Source organism: Aulonocara sp. 'chitande type north' Nkhata Bay, linkage group LG4 (assembly GCF_057382095.1).
Source record: "Aulonocara sp. 'chitande type north' Nkhata Bay isolate Kocher_YH1m ecotype deep benthic linkage group LG4, A_spYH_male_GT1.1, whole genome shotgun sequence".
Classification (NCBI taxonomy): domain Eukaryota; kingdom Metazoa; phylum Chordata; class Actinopteri; order Cichliformes; family Cichlidae; genus Aulonocara; species Aulonocara sp. 'chitande type north' Nkhata Bay.
The window spans coordinates 13,909,936-13,923,626 of record NC_141347.1 but is presented as its reverse complement, the minus strand read 5'-3'; the positions used below and the strand labels follow the sequence as shown (position 1 = coordinate 13,923,626).

At 41.3% G+C, this 13,691-nt stretch overlaps 1 protein-coding gene across 2 annotated transcripts; it reads right to left on the bottom strand.

Annotated features, from left to right (window-relative positions):
- Positions 1-1,397: 1,397 nt before the first annotated feature.
- On the bottom strand, positions 1,398-12,614 carry LOC147332175 (thyrotroph embryonic factor-like). 2 transcript variants are annotated; one of them, XM_086288619.1, is made up of 4 exons: positions 12,395-12,614; positions 7,168-7,740; positions 6,086-6,288; positions 1,398-5,736 (listed from the first exon to the last, which is right to left on the bottom strand). In XM_086288619.1, exons 1-4 carry the CDS (start codon positions 12,576-12,578, stop codon positions 5,521-5,523), a joined length of 1,176 nt encoding a protein of 391 aa, XP_086144745.1. In that variant the 5' UTR covers positions 12,579-12,614; the 3' UTR covers positions 1,398-5,520. The 2 variants fall into 2 exon arrangements, with proteins under 2 accessions (XP_086144745.1, XP_086144746.1); XM_086288620.1 differs by lacking the exon at positions 12,395-12,614 and adding an exon at positions 8,741-9,429.
- Positions 12,615-13,691: the final 1,077 nt, after the last annotated feature.

Here is a 13,691-nt window from a genome sequence, read left to right as displayed (position 1 = left end):
GAGGCGATGGTGGTATTACATTTCCTAATAACACAAGCTGGAGAGTCAGCTCTTAGATATTTGAAAGAAGTAAATAAAGGGGGGAAGCACCATAAACCTGAATGCGGGCTGTTCTAAAATCAGGGTTGAGCAGGAATGACGATGGAGACAAGAATTTTGTATTCTGATGTCGTTTTGCTTATATTGATGTTTGCGTTTTACTTTGCACTTTGGGATATTTCATTGGCATAAAATAAATTTATTTTCTATGTAAAAAAAGAAAAAAGTGAATAAACATTAACCTTTAAGAGTAAAATGGATCTAATAAAATGTTCAGATGATGTATAAATAGTGTTTTCTTTCCTGCCTGTATTTTATTATTATTCTTCCTATTTTGTATCTGATCTGTACACCCTGTAGATGTATAATGAATATTTCACTACTGAGATGCAATGACCTGTTTTCTGTGCTGCCCCCTCGGGAATGGGGAGTTACTACTGCAGTTTCTTATTGTATGAGATCCTTTTTTAAGTTTGTAATAAAAACAGATTGGCAAAAAATTATAAGCATGGAAAAATTAAGCTGATTGTGTCGTCCTCATTTGTGCGTGACAGTGCGGGGGTGAGTCCTCCTCCTTTGTGGTCTCTGTGCGGGTTCAGACCCCTGGTTCGTGCGTGAGAGTCCTGGAGCAGCTCATTGCTCTGATTGCGGTAAACAGATTCGAGTGATGTTTGATCAATAATTCAAAGCAAGGATGGAATTCTCAAATGGTGAGCAGCCAGCTTGCTCACCAGCCCACCTCAGCTGGACCCATCCCAGCAGATATTACTTTGCATTTCATCACCTAGCACTCCGTCTGCCTGTCCTGCCCCGTGCTGGTGTCTGTGTACAGCCAGCTGGAAGGTTGGCTTGCTCATGTCGCGGTGTGACAACATGCATAGCTCTGCATCCTCAGCACCGCATCCCTCATTCTCTTTTCATCATCTAGCTATCTTCCCTCCCCCACTCTCCATCTTTACCACTACCTGATCCTTTCCACTGCTTGTCCCCACCTCCTGCTTCCTCGCCGTCTTTGCTCCATCTTCCACACACACACCCATCCCTCTGGTCTTTAGAGGCTGCTTATGTGTTACGCAATTCTGCTCCCCTGTCTGTCGATGTGATCATTACGCAACATCTCCTACTCTGCTGGAATACTGATGAGCAGCAGGAGAGAGGTAATGGAGGGACAATAAAAAGGGGGGGGGGGGAAGATGTGCACTCAGGGGGCTTGTGTTTGTGTGTGCGCGCTTGCAAGTGCATCAAGGATGAGGACAATGCCTTCATTTATCCACCAGCTCCTTGTGTTACCCGACATTTGTCACACAGCCGCCGCAGCTGGTCAGCAAATCAGGCAAGGTCAAAAAGACAAGGCCACGTGTCGGTAAAACTCCAAATTTATTTCATATGCATAATACAAGATACAATTAGGACACGATACTGCAGTTGCATGTATCCAATACATGATAGGGACAATACAAAAACGAGAAAAAAACCCACATTTATATAAAAATCAGAACAGAAAGCCAAAAACACCACAAGTCTTTAAAAAATGTTTCCAGAAAGAGATTTAAAATGGTTTTCCGGGAGCTACTTCAAATAAGTAAACAAGGACACGGTGTTGTCAATGCGAAGCATCTCAAACCAGTGTCAAGAGTTTCAAGCAATAACCTTAAAACTGAGGTTTAGATTGGAGATCTAGTCGTGCTGCTCTGAGCACACCTACAAACACCTGTGCGCACACACACTTGTGCCAGATGTTCTCTGTCAATTATTTGCGCATTTCCAGGATTCTAGTTTTCCTTAAATATTACCCAAAAGTAGCACAAAGGGTTTCACAAGTGCAGGAGCCATCTTTTGTCAGTAGGTGGCAGAAGACGCACCTACATCCAAAAGTCATAACTGCAGGTCTGGATGCAGAGAATTGGGGAAAAACTCCAACCTCTTTAAAAGGAAAAATGATTTCATAAGGAGCTTCACATCAAACAGAAACTGCTACATACTTTATGCATCACTATACAAAATATGATCTTTATTTTATTGGCTTCTAAAAACCTCTCGTGGCCAGTACCAGTTTTTTCTTTTTAAATGTCCAAGTTTGCATTCATCAGCTAGACTGATGTCTAAAGCTCAGTGCAGTCGATGTGACAGAAAAAAAAAACCCCAAGAACCAGCTGTTACAATACACTATCAGGAAACTCAAATGATCATATTAGCAATCAAGAAGACAAGAAAAAAAAAACACACACACACACAAAAAAACAAACAAACAAAAAAAGCACCAGCTGATTCCTGTGTATCCAGATACAGATCAATCTATAGCAAATTTAAAAAAAAAAAAAAAAAAAAAAAGATAATAATCCACAGTGATTAAAAGATGCTGCTTTCAGCTGTTTTCACCACAAGGTCAAGCGCTGGCTGCACAAGGAAAGGCGGTGCTGTCATAAACAAAAGGACATCGCAGCAAAGATGCTCTGCTTTTTTGTTTTTTTTCCACTGTTCTGCACAATACACCATCAGCCCACGTCATCCCCCCAAAAACCAAAGAGCTCTAGTTTTCAGTAATGGTTCACAGACATAAGTACACTTGGTATAAAACTTGTTTTTTTTAAAAAACAAACAAGGAACAGAGAGAGAGAGAGACAGACAGGTTCACTGGGTTTCATGCATTAAGATCTCGGACTACAGAGAATTAAGAACTGGAAGCACGAATGATTTTGGGGCATTTCTATTTAGTACATCATAGTAAGTATACATACAACATCACTACTGAAATCAAACTAGCATTACATAACAGAGTATTATTGCCACATTTATTTTCTTTCCAGGATTATGAGCACAAGCTGGCTGATAAAAATCAAAAAGAAAATTATAAGTTTGAGATACAGAGTCCCATAACAGTCTGCAACATATTTACTAATTAAGATTCACACTCAGAAGCTTTGGCGGAAAGAACTCAGTTTATAAAGTCGGATTTAAGGTTTTGCCAAATGGAACTAAGCTGCTTTGTACGTGTTCTTTGCTTCAACCAACACTTTGTAGCCATGCTCCATGTTTTACCTTTCACAGTAGCAAGTGTTGGACGAGGTAAAGGAAAGTGCACCCTGTCCTTTGTGTGTTCACAACACAATACCCCCACCCCACAAAAAATAAAGCCCACATTACTATATAAACCTGTTTTTAAAACAAACATCCAAAAGCACAGTTCACCCTTTGAATTCCCTGCTTTGTCATTGGTTTCATTATATAGGTATTATTATTATTATCCTAAGGAGAAATAAAATTATCTGACACATTGTTTGTACATCACAATCAACAAATGCATCATTACCCAAGAATAAATACAGCACTCATTCAACTATTTGGCAAATATAAGGAATATTGTAGGGTTAATAAAGACACAGAGTCCCCGTCTTAGCAAAATAAAGACCAGGAGACATATTTACAAGGTTCAGAAACAGCCGACTTTGAGCCTGCTTAAGATAAAAAAACAAAAAGCAACCAATCAATCCAGTCCTCTCGACACCATTAGGCAGGCAGTGACTCTAGCACACTAACTGCAGTGTGCAGTAAATAAACATCCCAACAGCACTGTGAAAAACCCTTAAACCCACCCCTCATTTCTTTATATTTTGCTTTCAAGGAGCCACATTTTGTTATTGTTTAAAGTAGTCTTGAGCAATAGTTCTCCAGGATTTCTAAAAAGCTCTTTCAAAGTTGATTTTATTTTTTGTTTGTATTTTTGTTACTAGCAGTTGTCACAAAACACATACTTGTTTTAATTTTTTGTTGAATCTACGCAAAAGATCAAAAGTAACAGTTTGATGGGCATTAAACAGTTTTCAGATCTTGTTACTATTGATGAAATTATGAAGGCAGAAAAGTACTGTTAGATTTTGAGCCATCATACAATACTATGTGGAAAGTGTCGTAATTGGAAACAGCTTTATTTTTCAGAATGGCAATCATCTCAAACAACACAGTGAAAGCATACCTGAATAGAAAAACATCAGTCATGGATTGGCCTCCCCAGAGCTCAGACCTCAGCATTATTGAAGCAGTGTAGGATCATGTTGACAGAGAACATAACAGAAAGGCAGAAACATCCAAAGAAGAGCTTTAAATGTCCTGGAGAACTATTCCTGAAGACGACTTAAAGAAATGAGAAGAAAGCTGCCTAAGAGAGATCAGGCTGTGTTGAAGAATAAGGTGATCCTTCCAAATATCAACTTTCAAGCTGGTTAGAATAATACAAACTCTGTGTTTGTCTTAGACACTGTATTTCCATGTATGTCAATAAAATCCTGCATCTATATCCCACTTTATCAGCAAAATTTTAGGGAATGAAGGGTGGCACAAGACATGTGCGTAGTACTGTACATGTGAACATACCCCTCTACAATCAAAGGCCTTGGAGATCAAATGCACAGCATGCCTTTAACAGTAACCCACAGATAGAAACTACTACTCTTTCCCCATATATAAAACAATCTGCTCCTTCACTGAATCTTTGAGTCTCTGGAAGCTGATCTTAGTAGAAAAAAAGATGTTAAAAATCACAGAAGCTTTAAACTTTAGACCTACTTTGCATTTTCATTAGTATGCTACCATTAAAACAGCTCCCACTGTGATCATCGTTAATAAGGTTGACAGCTGCTACCAGCTTAATCTCCGCACACCGTGTGTGTGTTTTTTCTGTTTTTTAATGAAAAAGTGCAAAATGGATTATACACTATAAAAATGGTGCAGAGAGATGATTATATATACATAACAGTTGTTTTTAAACAGTGTGCAGAGGCGTGCTTGTGTGACGGAAGAACTCTGACTGGACCACACCTTTCCTGAGGTCTCCCTCCTCTTACCCTCTCCAGACTGGGAGTACCACCTTGAACCTGACTCCGGCTCATTTTTCATCTGTTCCTCTCCTACACTGCGCAACTTCACTAAATATTCTTCTTCTTCTGAGCCTCCTAATTAAGTGCAACACAAGGAAAACAGGAGGAGTGCACCTTTCTAAATATGCAGCTTCTGACTGACGCTACTCGTGCTTTGGTCCATTAAGGTGTGCTGTGCTCTGACGGAAACTGCTGTATCGAATTTGAAAGCGTGCGATTCTTTCTAACCGACCCGCTCTTTTCATGTCGCTTGACTCTCTTTGAACTTTTCTCGAGACGACCATATTTTCCATGTGTGTTTGACCATGGGAGAATCCAGAACGGTCCACTTCCTCTCCGAGTGTAGAAGCCAGGCGCTCTCCACAGGCCTTCCTGTGACCACCGCTCCCATCATGCCTCACTGCCTGCCAGTGTGCATCCAAAACTCCAGCGTTGTGTTAGAAACTGGAGCCGAACACAGTGACTGGAGGTCAGCAAAGACAACAGTGCAAATTTAGATTCCCTAGGTGTTTATATCTGTGTTGAAATTTGCGGGGAAGGGAGTTCTGCTTTTGTCTCGTCATGGGTTTTATTGTGAGTTTTCTTTTTTCTGTTATTTATTTATTTTTTACAGTGGGCCGTACTTGGCTTCGTATCGAGCCAGGACGTTCTTACAGCGACCGCAGTCTTTCCGCATCTCAGCCACTTGCTTCCTCAGAGCAGCATTTTCACGCTCCAGGAAGGATGCACGCACGGTGATCTGGTTCTCCTTAAGGCGGCGTGCATCGCGGGAACGCTTCGCTGCCAGATTGTTCTTCTTTCTTCTCGACCAGTACTTCTCATCCTAGAGGAATGAAAAGGGACAGAAAGAAGAGTTAAACCTGCCCACATAAAAGAAGGGATTGGATTGAGGAGATCATCAGCTCAATTCTAATGTTTTATTGGGCTAACGTAATCACATAGAAATACAAACTAACTGATGGAGTTGGAGCTTAAACATTCTGCAAACCCAATTTTGATAAATGCATTTTTCTGACAACTGAACAAGATGAAAAGAGTGGAAATTTTCTAAATATATGTCAGACTTAAACTGTATGACATATATTAACTAGTTTTTACAACAGTGTTTTTTCAGACTGGAGTGAACTGATCTCAACTGCAGTTTGGGAAGAAGAAAATTTGATTCCACTGACCTTCTGCTCATCGGGAACAAAAACCTTCTTGGCCTTCTTGATCATCGGCTGCGGCTTCAGCTCCTCCTGGGAGAACCTGTGCTTGCGTGGGTTGAACAGCTCACCCCCGGGCACGCTGGACAGGACCAGGTCTGTGGGATCTGGCTGGAAATTAATGTCCACCTCAATGGCGTCTGGGTCGATTGGGGAGGGCGTGTTACGTTCTGCAGAGTCCAGCAGGGGAAAAAGTAAGCTTGGACACAAGACAGGTAAACGGCAATGAACCAGGTGGCCAGACTTCACACCACTACTGTGAAACCTGTTAGGGAGCTATGTAGGCTTCATTGCTCTCAGCCGCTTATCCCACAAAGATATTTTATCATTGCAAACACTCATTTAAAAAAAACAAACAAACTGAGGGTTATACAAAAGAAGCACAAGTCTTTGTGGGAATAATAACCATACCTACATAAAAACAATTATAAAACGTAGTAAAACAAATAAGTTCACTACATGCCACACTGGAAAAAAAGGCTTTAAAAGTTTCTGTGCAGCTCAAATGAAAGGTGTCTAAGTTGGACACCTCCCAAAAATACATTTACGTAAAAAATATTTCCATCACTGCTTCTGTGTCAGTTTGTTAACATGTGACTAAACTGCCTGCAGTGAAATTATTTGACTATATTAGCATTGAAGACCTAGATGAAAATTATATGCAAAAATCTGCCTTTCACGACATCACTTTAGCAGAGTAATAATGCACAGAAATAGCTGGGCAAGCACCAAAATCTGTATAAGGTATGTCCTACTGCCAAATGCTCTGGCATACCGCATTTTATAAAGTTGACGATATTCCTTATTTAATCCAGCCTATCCCAGTTGTCATGAGGTGAGAGGCAGGCTACACCTGGGACTGGTCACCAGTCTGTCACAGAGCTTGTTTGGCCAGATTTGGTAACATTTATTAATCGTTATGACTCAGGTAGCCATGCCAGCATTGATATTCTTAGACCAAACTAAATAAAACTAGAGCTGCATAACTGAGAGGAAACAACAGTTTTCATCAGGTGTTAATGTTTAACACATGCAGTAAATCTGCTCACCCGCTTTCTTTACTTCTGCTTTTGGCGTTGCCTCCTCAGGCAAAGATTCCTCTTTTTGCTCTTCCTCTTTTTCTCCTTCTTCTTCTTCTTCTTCTTCTTGTTCTTCTTCTAGCTTAGCCGGTTGTAACGTGGTGACTGTCACAGGCTCCTCTGGATCTGGGGTAGCCATGGAGGCAGAGGGGGGAGATGATGAGTCTGCAGCAACAGGAGTAGCGGGAGTAGTTGTTTCAGTAGTAGTAGTAGTAGGAGTGGTGGTGGTAGCTCCTGCAATAGCCTTGGGAATGGCTTTGCCTTTGTCTTCAACTGTCAGCGTCTTCTGCAGCTCCTCCTCCTCCAGGGTCACAGGGATACCGTTCTCCAGGAGGAACTCATCCAAGTCCATATATTCCAAGTGGAATGTCTCCCCATCATACGGAATGGTCTTCTCCCAAATGGCTGGGGTCAGGGAGGCTGATACCCCTCCACTGCCCCCACTTCCACCACCACCTCCTCTGGAGCCTCCACCAGCATTGTTTGCCACAGCCCCTCCTCCATCCACATCTTCAGATGAGCACAACTTCTCCTTCTCTATTTCTACATTAAAGACATAAAGCATAAAAGGAAAAAGTGAAATTAATGGCTGCTTGCTGAAAATGAACAGTTCCCTTGTCCAAATATTATTCAGTAGTAGAGGTGGGTGTATCAATCTGAAGGACAACAGTATCAACAAGACAGAGGATCGAAACAAAGTATCAATCCTAAGTTCAGTATATAACCCACTGACTTTATTATTTTTTGGAAACAAAAAAAATTAAGCAAAATATATATGTAACATTCAAGGTCTAAAAAACAGTTTTAACAAACATGAAAAGTTGAAAGGCATGTATTAATTACAAAAAAATCCCAGTCATTACAATGTGTTGCAAATTGGTGATGACCTCATAAGTAATGACACACTACTCTCTGCTACACAAGTTGCCTTTGTAAGTATCGCTATTGGCGATACTGGCCCTGTATTTACTTGGGTGTTGAATGGATACCAAAAATTGCAGCATGGTACAACATTATTCAGGAGACACGGTAAGAAAGTGAAATTATGAATGAGAAGAGGCTGGGTGGAAAGGGGTGGTGGTGATGTGACACCTGACAAACAAGTGGGTAAACAAAGGCGGGCTACATCCAAGAAGCCCTACAAGCGGTCTGACAGACTGAGGCAGAGAGAGGGAGTAGATGTTAAAATGAAAGAAGATAGTCAGAAAACACCATCACCATCAGCCAGCAACCAAAGAAAAGTAGCTCGGGCTGTTTAATGAAACCGCAGGGAGTCCGCTCTGTCCTGACTGTTTCCAGCCTGGTTTAGCTCCTTGATTGTCAGCGCAGAAGAGCAGGAACTTTTTGTTCTTCATCGTTTGCTCCACGCAACAGAGGACATGTGAGCCAAAACCACGACCACACGTTTTAGGCGAAACACCAGACGCTGATTACTACCCAGCTTTAAAACCTATATACTCGTGGTTCATTTACAAGCTGAAAAACTGGGCAGCATTTTAATTTAAATTTATTATTATTATTTATAATAATTAATAATGCTTACCGTCTTCTCCTTCCTCCAGGATGTTCGGAGGAGGTATGTCCATAATTTTCTTTAAAACAAAAGGAAAAGACTTCTGGGGTGACGCTGTAGCGGTATTACCGCTGGGCTCGAGCTCCGTTGCCATCGCGGCTTCGCCAGGCATTGTTCCGTGCCGAGCTCCGAGTACACCGAGGCGACGCTGCTTTTTTTTTTTTTTTTTTTTACCGAGAGCTGCGTCCGAAAAACAGGAACACAAGAACCGCGTTTAGCCGCTGGACTCGACACTATCGCTGATTTTGAGCCTTTTAAGCCGAAAATGCAGATTTCTAGAGTCAAAAACAACACCACACCGAGCCTCTTCTTCTCCTTACCCACGGAGCACGCTCGTTGGATATTCAGAAGTTCCGTGCCACGCCTCTTTCACGCAATAGTAGCAGCTGATTGGCTGTCAGTACTTCATATATGAATATATTACTGCAGCTTCATTTTGACTCTAATCTGTGGTAGCTCTACGTTTGGTCATTGGCCACAAACACACAAGGAAATCATGGCTTTACATAGAAGGAAAAAAAAAAACAGACCCTATAAGCGCAACGTGAATGCAACACTCGGCCTCGTGCAGTCATCATATTAACATCTTTATTAGAAGGCGTTAGAGGCACGAGGTACTCACACTTTCACGGCAAGAACTGCGTGTCACGCGCGCACGCATAGCGCAAATACCCACACCCACATAAACACGTTGTGAGCTCGTGCAGTCGCTTGTTTTCTGAGCGTGATACTCGTGGCCAAACACGTGCGCCCCGCCCGCACCCGACTCATGTGAAAGCACACTCTGTCGATGGGCGTGGTTTAAAGATTCTCTGCACGTGCAAGCCAATGCGAGCTGGTTGAAGCGGGCACGCGCACGACAGTGTTTTTATTTTATATTGATTTAATAGTGCACGCGAGGTATAATCTATAACGTCTATCACATATTTCCCTAGATACGCTTTAACTCTACGCGCACCAGCTTCCAGGTCCTCTCTGCACCGAATAATAATAATTAATCTAAAAAAAAATAAACCCTCACTGCCACAAAAAAAAGAGACGTGCGTGCTTCCGCGCGACGGAGCGCGCACGACCTTGTCTCGAATATTGTTTTGTTTCAGGAACACGATGTTCAGCCGCAGTGAAATTCTTTTTTTTCCTTTTTTCCCCCCTCCAAGTTCAGCACAAGTGCCATGAGCTTCTACAGACTGAACACTGAAACCGCACACCAAAAGACTGGTGTCCTAATACTCTGTCCACGTACAAGGTTAGACAGGGACACATGAGACCAGGGTTTTTATTAAGGTTTCTGTGGCCACGAATACTAGTGAGCGCATGTGCAACATTTTGTATCGCATTACAAGGATGATAAAGGTCAAACTGAAACAACAATAAGAAGAAGAAGAAGACGAAGGGGGAGTAGGAAGCATGTTTCAATATTGGAAATGAACTGTTAAATCATTTGTTATGCTTTCGGTTCACACAATACAAAGTTTTCATTCTAGGTCCTGCAGCTCACTGGAAAAAATACAAAACAAGAACCGGTCTTGGCTGGAGTCTGCTGTGTCTACAGAGCAAACCAGAGCACAATAAACACTTATCAGTGCCCTCTGCTGTCTATTTAAACTGATTAAATTTACACTCTTGAAACAGCTGAGACAGGAGTCTGCTGTTGTTCAACACATGTGAACAGAGGGAACTTTGTATGCACACTGAGATGAGGAAGAAATAACTGAATTAAAACTTGATGGTGATGCTTTCTGCATGCTTTACAGGGGAAATTACAGAACTATTAAGGCCTCAACCACAGTAAACACAATAACAATAACACAATAATCTGCCACTGAAGTGTCCTGCGAAGACACTGCATATCACAGGGCCAGCATATTATGTACTAGTGAGTCAGCATTGGTTGTCAACAAGATAATAAAATGCAATATTTATATTTGAGTTTCTAACACTATAATTACTTTGCATGTCTGTGGGATTTTTTCTGGTGTCACAAACATGTGTAAACATGAAACCTACTTACAAACTACTAAACATACTACAAACTTTACTGGCACATGATTTGCTTCTACTAGCCGACTCATTTTGCTTTATTTGAGTTTTATTGCTTTTACTGCAGAGTTCCTTTCAGTTGTAACCACATTTACTTAAAGTGCCCCCCGAAGGTCAACTCTAGGGCATCATAGATTTTACATGCTGCCAATGTATATCATACACTTATGACACACAGCTAAATATTCGCTGTAAATCTGCTAATACAGCACATGTCTGATTTCAGGGGCTGAATGACACAGACTGGTCTTTATGAAGGAAATCAAACTCCAGGGTGGTTTTATTTCCTATGCATCATTAGCCACAGCTTTACTGCAAGTTGTTTGACCCAAATCTGACACTGTTCCTTTGAGCTAGCTGTCTGGTTGTCTATAGAGATGAACAAACTCTCTGATTAGTCATGAGAAGATGGGGACTGCATACTAAGATTTATTTATCTATTTATTTTTTTAACAGGTCAAGGTATATTCGAAACCTCACTGTGACCAACTTTGGTGATACTGGAGCAATTAGGTGTTCGTACCCACATAAGTGCCATCAAACGCTTAAGGAGACATCAGAGCACAGGTGAAGTAACACAACCCCAACACATTTAGTTCAGTTTCAGCTGGCAGTCTTTCTTGCATGCCCTGCATGTCACTCCCTCTCACATTTCCTATGTCATTGCACTAGCAACTTCTAATGAAAAATAAACCAAAGAATTTATTTATTTTTAACAGAAAGTAAGCTAAAAAGTGTGCATAACATAAGCAGAGTGCATAAAGAAGCTAATGAAATGATGAAACTCTGAGTGAGGACTGTTTCAGTGTTGTTGCATCAGTTTCAGGCTACACGGAGAAACAGCATAGACAGTCTGCTGACACAATACACCTCACAGCCTTTCATCACCTGTGCACACTTCAAGAGATTAGAGTGATATTCTGATTACCACATACTACTGCACTCAGTAAAATAATGAACTGAACAGGAGACATTTAATTATGTTTACGGGTGGTTTTACTTCTACAGTTTCCCATACAGAAGGGTTTAAAGTGTCTGCTAGTAAAATCACTTTACACTAGAGCTGGATTAAGTACTTAGTTCAATGCTGAGATGTAATGAAAGCACTAGGTCAGTTTTAATAGGCAAAATAACAGAAGTCACTTCATTAGCTTTATGTATAAAACCACTTCATGTGTATCACTGAAAGCAAGATAAATAAGATGAAGATACCATGAAGAATTGCAGGGCTGCTGCATTACTTGTATCTCAGACTCTAATAAAATGGCAACATAGCAATTGTCACAGGACAATATTAAATCATAAACCTTAAAAATAATGTAACTAATTAATTATAGTCATTTTACAACCAGTGCCATAGTTTAATCCTTAATATTCATAGGCCTCTATGTCAAATTTTTATGTGGGAAAGTCACATAAAGTAATGAAATATAGTAAAAACGTACTTAGCGTTTCCATGAATGTAACTACACACCACCATATGCTACTTAAATAAGTCTGCCAACTACAGACTGCACGCTAGCAAAAGCAGCTCTCATAAAAAGATGCAAAAACAGTTATAACGTTATTTTAAAACATGCTTACCACTGTCATCAAAGGCCGGGAAGGGACAGTCGGCCAAGTACCTGAGCAGGTCCGGCACGTCGCTCCTGTCCTCGAAAAACATTTGGTTAGCCGCCGTCATGTTGGACAACTTGTGAAACTGCCCGCTCTGCTCGAAAACACAACTCTTATTTACTCCGACGAAACGACTACGTGCGCTTTGCATCAACTTTTCAACGTCACGGGGACGGATGCATGTGTCCGAACACAATCAGAGTTATAATTACCAATGCGAGCCACGCCCCCTCAGCATGTTGACGCGGTGACAATTGAGCGCGCGCACGCCAATCATACCGCAGCGCCTATCAAAAAGCAGGGGGCGGGCTCTGGAGAATCACAACCAAAACAACAACCTTTAACGGCGCGGCTCCGGCTTTCCCCCCCACGCACGGCAGCACGTGCAGTGACACTGTGGGATCTGGAGCGCCACGTGCCACCTAGTGGCTTGATTAAAAATTGCACTACACAGTGACCACCATTCAAGCCAAGGTGTGTCAAACTATTATGCTGAAACTTGTTAACCACACTCAATGCCATTATAGTGTTATAATACTATTATAAAGTAATGCTTTATAGTATTAGAGCCTATATCTGTGAAGGTTCTCAGTCATCCAGGTCATTGTAGTCCAAGGATCTGGGCAAAAAAGTGTTTGGATTACTTTGAGTTTGAGTTTTAAGAAACTCATCAGTCCAGACGCTTTTTCCAATTAGAGTATATACTTCCACACATACAAATACACTACTTTCACCCTTTAATTCAAGGGCTTTAGCAAAAGTTTTGGATTAACTGTTTAGGAATTACAGGAATTTACACATGTTAGTCCTCCCCTCAATTTTCAGAGGCTCCAGAATTATCGAGCTTCTACAGGGAGTGCAGAATTATTAGGCAAATGAGTATTTTGTCCACATCATCCTCTTCATGCATGTTGTCTTACTCCAAGCTGTATAGGCTCGAAAGCCTACTACCAATGAAGCATATTAGGTGATGTGCATCTCTGTAATGAGAAGGGGTGTGGTCTAATGACATCAACACCCTATATCAGGTGTGCATAATTATTAGGCAACGTCCTTTCCTTTGGCAAAATGGGTCAAAAGAAGGACTTGACAGGCTCAGAAAAGTCAAAAATAGTGAGATATCTTGCAGAGGGATGCAGCAGTCTCAAAATTGCAAAGCTTCTGAAGCGTGATCATCGAACAATCAAGCGTTTCATTCAAAATAGTCAACAGGGTCGCAAGAAGCGTGTGGAAAAACCAAGGCGCAAAATAACTGCCCATGAAC

Excerpts from the sequence above, each read along its gene's own strand:
- LOC147332175 (XM_086288619.1), bottom strand. The coding sequence starts at position 12,578 with ATGCAAAGCGCACGTAGTCGTTTCGTCGGAGTAAATAAGAGTTGTGTT. Across the intron at positions 6,289-7,167 it reads AGCAGAAGTAAAGAAAGCGG|AACGTAACACGCCCTCCCCA; the intron begins GTGAGCAGATTT and ends TGGACTCTGCAG. Across the intron at positions 5,737-6,085 it reads TTGTTCCCGATGAGCAGAAG|GATGAGAAGTACTGGTCGAG; the intron begins GTCAGTGGAATC and ends TCATTCCTCTAG.